This window comes from Pyrus communis, chromosome 10 (genome assembly GCF_963583255.1).
Source record: "Pyrus communis chromosome 10, drPyrComm1.1, whole genome shotgun sequence".
Classification (NCBI taxonomy): Eukaryota; Viridiplantae; Streptophyta; class Magnoliopsida; order Rosales; family Rosaceae; genus Pyrus; species Pyrus communis.
Window position 1 is genome coordinate 6,994,470 of NC_084812.1, and position 6,902 is coordinate 7,001,371.

At 34.4% G+C, this 6,902-nt stretch overlaps 1 protein-coding gene across 3 annotated transcripts; it reads right to left on the reverse strand.

Moving 5' to 3' along the window:
* Positions 1–492: 492 nt before the first annotated feature.
* Positions 493–5,731, reverse strand: LOC137747586 (protein S-acyltransferase 10-like). Of its 3 annotated transcripts, XM_068487718.1 has the most exons (11): positions 5,362–5,731; positions 5,041–5,155; positions 4,513–4,587; positions 4,183–4,254; positions 3,897–4,034; positions 3,592–3,625; positions 2,785–2,894; positions 2,250–2,336; positions 1,961–2,044; positions 1,548–1,613; positions 493–942 (listed from the first exon to the last, which is right to left on the reverse strand). In XM_068487718.1, exons 1-11 carry the CDS (start codon positions 5,444–5,446, stop codon positions 768–770), a joined length of 1,041 nt encoding a protein of 346 aa, XP_068343819.1. In that variant the 5' UTR covers positions 5,447–5,731; the 3' UTR covers positions 493–767. The 3 variants fall into 3 exon arrangements, with proteins under 3 accessions (XP_068343819.1, XP_068343820.1, XP_068343821.1); XM_068487719.1 differs by lacking the exon at positions 4,513–4,587; XM_068487720.1 differs by lacking the exon at positions 2,250–2,336.
* Positions 5,732–6,902: the final 1,171 nt, after the last annotated feature.

Below are 6,902 nucleotides of genomic sequence, written 5' to 3' on the forward strand. Positions count from 1 at the left end.
ACTTGGATGATATTGTGCAGGGTGGATTAGGATAAAAATACAATGAGTTTCACACTTTGGTAGAATGTGCTATGCAAACGACACAATCAAGACACTCCAACACCAATTTTTCTCCTTACGAACGCCCTGAGTTTTGATGATTCTTATTGCAAACATACCGTAAAATACACGTGGAAACCTAGTTTGCTAGTTAATACACAAGTTATTTCTTCTTGCTCACAAATCGTAGTTTGACATGCATACAAAAAAATTTCTTTTGTTACTTCAATGAGCTGCATTTTCATACACGTCAAACTACGATTTGTAAATAAGAAATGACTCGTTTCATCATTTAGATGTAAGGAGCCAAATAATATTCTTTACAGTTCTCATTGTTCATCACATTACACAAATTACATTTATATACCTTTAAACTACGTTTGAACAATGTGAAAATATTGCAGGGCTACTGTAGGAGGGAATGAATTCGGTTACTTATGGGAAGAGTTCAGCTGCGTATATAAACTGGCACAAATAATTCGGAATCTCTTATCCAGCAAAAAACAATACGATCAAAACCGACTTCATAACAAGCCTAAAGATCTAGCCTAAAATAAAGTACAAACCATAGACCCTGAACCAGTTCCGACTTAACCATTTCCGGTCACCATATTTTGGAGCTATCTAAACAAAATACATGCACCGATGCGCAGATATGGCCCCGGTTGGTGCTCCCTATAAATTTAAGGTAAAACGAATGACAAATTAATGATACAAACCTCACAATGTCAGCAACAACGACAGGTTACAACATCACAACAGGTGTAAGGTCTAGACTTTTCTTCAAGTTGCTGTGCCGTCGGAAATGGTTCCATTCTGTAATTACTGCTTCGAACGCAGCAAAACTCGTATAAATTTCTGCATGCTCCTTTACTGAAGGGATAAACTCTCTCGGGTACTCCTCTGTCGATCAAAACAAAGTGAAAAGAACTAAGAATCTAAGAGGATAACAGTCAACTAGTTTAATTCACATCTCATCACAATGTTCCTAGCCTAGTGTACGCAAGTAACCATTCTCCTATGTTCGCATAATGGATTTGCAAGTACCACGGGATTTAGGCTAAATTAGTTAGAAACTACAGAACTTCAGACAGAGGGATTTGAAATGCACTACACAATCAACATACGATTTACAAATGACTTGAATGCTAATCCCTCTCAACACATTGTATCTAGTCATCACAAATCCCTCCCTCTCATCTTTCGTAGTTCATTACTAACGAATTTATACCAATTTGAAACACAATGATAGTTGGGGTTCTGTAGAAACACCTTGTATAGTCATTCTTTTTCTTTCATCACGCAACTTGTTCATGCATTTAAAATTTTAAACCACAAAGTAGCTATGTATAAACATATCTAACCGTATTTATATTTTTCACATATATTTTCTTTAATAATCAAATACTAAAATATATAATATGATGCTATATATTTTTAACATGCTATGACTAGTTATCTATAGTAGATAATATTAAATAGTAGAAAAGAAAAGAAAAAAAACTAACCTTAAATATGGGATGCGCCTTCGTCTTACAAGCTCATAAGTAGTCTGATTGGTCAGAACTAGATAACTGCAGCAAAAGAAAAAAAAAGAAAATGAACGTTCAACTGATACACTTCAGTTATGCTTTTAAGGTAAATGACTTTTATAATGATAGTGCTCGGTTAGATAGAACGAAGCAGGTGTGGGGGAGCAGGAAGAGACATAAAATCAGATCTCCCAATTCTTTAAAAAAAAAAATTTACAATAACACGACTACTGCCAGCATGATAACACAAACAGATGGCAAAGTTATCAGTGAAAGCATTAAAATTAGGTACTTCTACCAAAGTGAAATTATAAACATGTTGTCATAGCATGGAAAGAAATGCCTTGCATCTAAGAAACCGGAAGCTGATGTTAAACATAAAACTTTACCTATGAAATATCAGGAGGAGGAGCAGAAAGATAATGATAATTGACAAAGTAACCAGCAGCAATATCACAATTGCATCCTTCCACCTGACAATTATACATTCGGAATCCAAATTATAATGGACACCGATTACAACAGAAAAGAAAACCCCAAATGGGCAAATAAACTTCATCACAAAACAATAAGGACTATAGTATTATCTAACAAAATATAATGACATTACTATCACAATGTTAAGGGCAGAACTTAAATTGTTCCAACGAAATAAGAACCTCACAAAAAATATCATACCAAGCGACTGATATATTAGCCTTCAGGTATGTGATGTATAGGACCGTGGTCCACAGGCACAGTGCTGTCTCTTCACAAATGTACCACCTACAACATTAGCCCAAAAGACAGAAGTTCTTGAACAGGGCTTTTTACACGCAGTACTAAAATATACTGATTGCCAATCCTAGTAATAGCAACAAGACTATACAGTTTCGTAAAGTTTTTGAACCATTGACAAGAAGAATAGTTTAACCATAATTAGAATATAATTCTTTGAAGGTGAATCCAATTCAAAATAACATATTAACATGACTGGGTTAAGATAAAATATTACTTTTTTAGTTGAAAACCCGATAAGCACACTTTGGAGAAAGCTACAATTCATAATAACATTATAAGAAAATATGCAATTCTAAATTCAACAACTGGTACTCGTCTTAGCTGATCACACAAAAAACAGAACATGGAACACCTTCTGTCTAATAGTCATACACAAACTTTAAAGATGCAAATTAATATACCCAGCTTTATGTTAGTACAAAATCACACTTACCAAAATTTACAATGATTACCCACACCAATGCATGTTCCGAGCCAAACACAATGATGATCGAACTGAAGAACACATTTGTCACAATCATGACAGTGCTTTGATCTCGGGGGCTGCATACAATTCAAAAGAAAATATAAATTTGCATTATAGGTAAGTAAGAAATCAACAGAGTAACAGCAACAAGATACACGATAGGTTCATTTCCCAGTAAATTTATGCATGGGCGATTTTATACACTAAGAATCGTGAAGCATAACCTGAAAAATAGGGGCAGTGGACATCTAGAAGATTGTGGCTAGAATCTTGTTTAGCAAGCACCGTATAAATTTGAAAGCCCTAAGGTCTCTTCTGAGGAAATTCATTTGTCCCAACTCCCAAGGTCCTAATATGAATCAGATGAAGTTTTTCAAGAACCTTGTTTGATCAGAAAGGTGGGAAATCGTGGTGTTAATGACAAGTGAGGAGTCCACAGAATCTTTCTCTAGTTTTCACTTTAGGATGGAAGATTGTCAGGAATTCACCTAGTCTATCAACAAAGGCATTTAAATACAGAGGTTTCCAGGCCGAGGTGCTTAACTAGAACTATTTACTCAGTCACTCTTATAACACTGAAAGTACAGAAGCAACTATAATAGGAGAAATCTTTTATTATTGTCCGCCTCTTTCCTAAGATGGACATCTTCATGTTTCCTTCTGAATATTCCATTCTTTATAAAGTTTTGTTCCTTATCCAAAATATGTTGGCAAGAGATATAAACAACCATAAGTATCATACAAGATGAATATGCAAAATTGAGAGGGTACTACCTGCTCAACATTACAGTACGAGCAAGTCAAACTTCTGCAATAACCAAAAGGAGGCAGTCAGCAAATATATATATGTGAAATACCACAACTTATCTAGCTCTTTTACTCATCTTTTTCATTCAATCTTGTATTTAAAAGGAATTGGTTGCATTAACACAAGTTTAACTCCATTTCCCCTACCTATTTTATGTTGAAACAAACACAGTTAAGATGAAACACACAGAATAATGTGCAAACACCAAATCATCACTTTGAAATGTACAATAAAATGATACTGCTCTGATAGCTTAAAAGTAATTGCATACCTAACAGACGTTCCAGGCGGATACAAGTCCATCACAAGTTTGGTCCAAGATGTTGCATTATTTCCCAGAAGACTTCTTCCCAACTGATTCCGTTCCACTGTCACAACCACACTGCCAGTTTTGCTTGGAGCAGGCTGTCTTTGCTTAAACGTTACAGCAAGATGACACCAGAGAATTAGTTCACCACGGAATTGTAAGATCTATGCCTATAACCTTTATCATATGAACAAAGAAATAAAATTAGAAAAACAAAAAACAAAAGGAACCAAAGGAAAGTAATCCTTACTTTGAGATTCCTGATGCTTTTCTGAATATTGTATTTGACTCATTGACAGTCCTCATTGCATCCACGACAAAGCTAAAAGGTAAACACAAAAAATCAATAAGTCAAAGGTAGCTGGAATTGTAATTCAAGCATCAACAACAACATCAAAGCCTTATCCCACTAAGTAGGGCCGGCGGTATGAATCCTAGAACACCACTGTGCTCGGTTTTGCAGAATTCAAGCATCAAGTTTTAAATAAATCACAATGACTTGAAATCAGATCACAAGCATCAAACTTGCAAAGCATATTTAAACAAATATAATTTGAAGGCAGCATAGATTGGCATTTACCCAGGAGAAGAACCAGAGGTAACAAAGTATTGAATCAATGTCACAACATAGAGAGTCAAATATATAGCAGTATACCTGAAAAGGAGCAAAAAAAAAAATACAAAGTAAGGAGTAGGGTTAGGGGTAAGCAAGAAATAGATCACTTCAATAGGGTGACTCCGCCATTTGTGCCCATATATAAGATCACTGATCCTGACATTCCATAAGTCCCACCACTAGTTCAGACAGAATGTGATAAGTCACTTGTAAAGCTTCACCCCCAATGCGAATGCACACGTTACTTAACAATAGGCACCGCCTTATCAATTGACACCCATCCTTGCATACGTATCGAGGTTCAATTCACTTCGTGATCTTAAACTGAAAATTGACATTATGCAACTACAACACTACAAACGGCCTATATATTTAAAAGTTCTAAAGTAACCCGTTTGCGCAAACGAGCTAAAACTCTTGTTAATCAATATGTATTAGGATTTTCACCAAAAATGAAATGCAATTAATAAAAGTAGAGAAGCATTAGCATACCATGGTTCCTTTTTAGTTTTCTCAATCAAACCTCCATCAAACAGAAAAATTAAGCCGGGGTATATTAGATGTAGCATCACCAATGCAACTTTTAATCCCAAAGCAGACCTCCGAGCTGAAATTCAAGTACCCAAAACATAAAAACACAATCTTTTTGAATCAACAAAAAGTAAAGCTCTATAACAATAATAAAAAAGGGCAAAATCCTGGACTCAATTCAGATTACAAAACTAAGTAGCTGAACCGAAACAGTCAGATTTTGTCTTCTATTCCGATTTTTCTGAAAATAAATTACAAATTTGAAGAAGAAAAATAACTCACCGGGATCGGAGAGACAGGGAAGGAAACGGGAGCATCGCTCAAATGGTCGACACAACGAGTCCCGGCTGATGTTCACGCTCGTCATCGGACGAAATTGAAAGAGAAAATAAGGAACTGGTTACATCAGTATTCTGCAAAACTGGGTTTTCCGGGAAAATGAGTTCTTTCGCTCCAAAAATTGAACTTTCTCGGTAAAGTGATGGAATTTGGGAAAACCCAAGTGGTTAAACTGGAAGAGCAACGGACCTGCGAAAAGGGTTTGGATTTGGGTAGAAGATTGAGCTTTTTTGTCAGAGAAACTGGAAATTGAATAGGTACGCCCGTGGGCCTTTGTTCTTATGTCTAACACTTCGATTTGTCATGTGCGTGATTGCGCATACCACCCTCGTTTAAGGTTTTTCAACCCCTATCTACATTTCACTTTATTAATTAGATTAGATTGTTAATCATTATTTAGATTAGATTAATAATTATTTTCTGATTTGGCCCAATTAAAATGTCGGTCCTTGGTTTTTAAAGTCCAACAAAAATTAAATAATTGTCTGTAAAACAGTAAAAAATGTGTTAAAATATAAGAAAAATTAATGAAAAAGACTTGAAAACTTTGAGTTTTAATTATAAAGACAAAATAAATGGTAAAGTAAATAGTACCAGGATTGACTTTTTAATGTAAAAATATGGTTTTTCGTTAAAATGAACAGTACCACGAATTTTTCGTTAAAACTTCCTAAAATATAACTAGCTAAAATTAAGAATAAATGAATACTCACTAGTAAGTAATCAAGTATTATCGAAAGTAAACTTTCTTATTTATGAGAATGATAAGATAAAATGTTGTGATTTACTAATGCAACACAAACATGTTTTATGTGGTTTAGTGTTTCAAATTTCTTATGTGAACAAGAATTCTTTTATGTGTTGCTGGTTTACTCAAATTTTTATATGGCCGACTAATCGTGTTTTTTATTTTTTGATCTCATTCTCAACATGTTATTTTTTATCTCATTCTCAACAAGTTAACGTTTCTTATTGTCTAGAAAAACTCTAATACCTTCTATTTTATGGTTTAACCCTTGGATTTTGAGAACAGGTCGGACAATGCCTTAGCATTCGCATCATGCGTTAATGTTTGGGTAACATAAACACTACCTAAGGAAAATTCAATTTAGTTTACCTCCAAGTATATTTCTTTTGTATTCAAATTCAATTGATATGCTCATAAAATTGGGTATCATGAATCAAACTTTTGGACTACACATGACAATGACATTGCCTTAGGATTCACACTCTTTTACCAAAAACAAGTGTTCATACTTGAGAACGTGAAGCATTATGGTTGTAATATTATTTTTTTTTAAGAAACGATATTATCTACGTTAAAGAGATGAGAGATAAGCTTAGCCTCATGACAAATTAGCAATAATGTGGTTCAAATTCATTTTTGTCGATAATCGAACCAAAATGAAGAGAAGTACTCTCAGACTGTAATACTAAGCGGCATTATGGTTGTAGTATTTAATTGAAAGAGATCCAAATGAAAC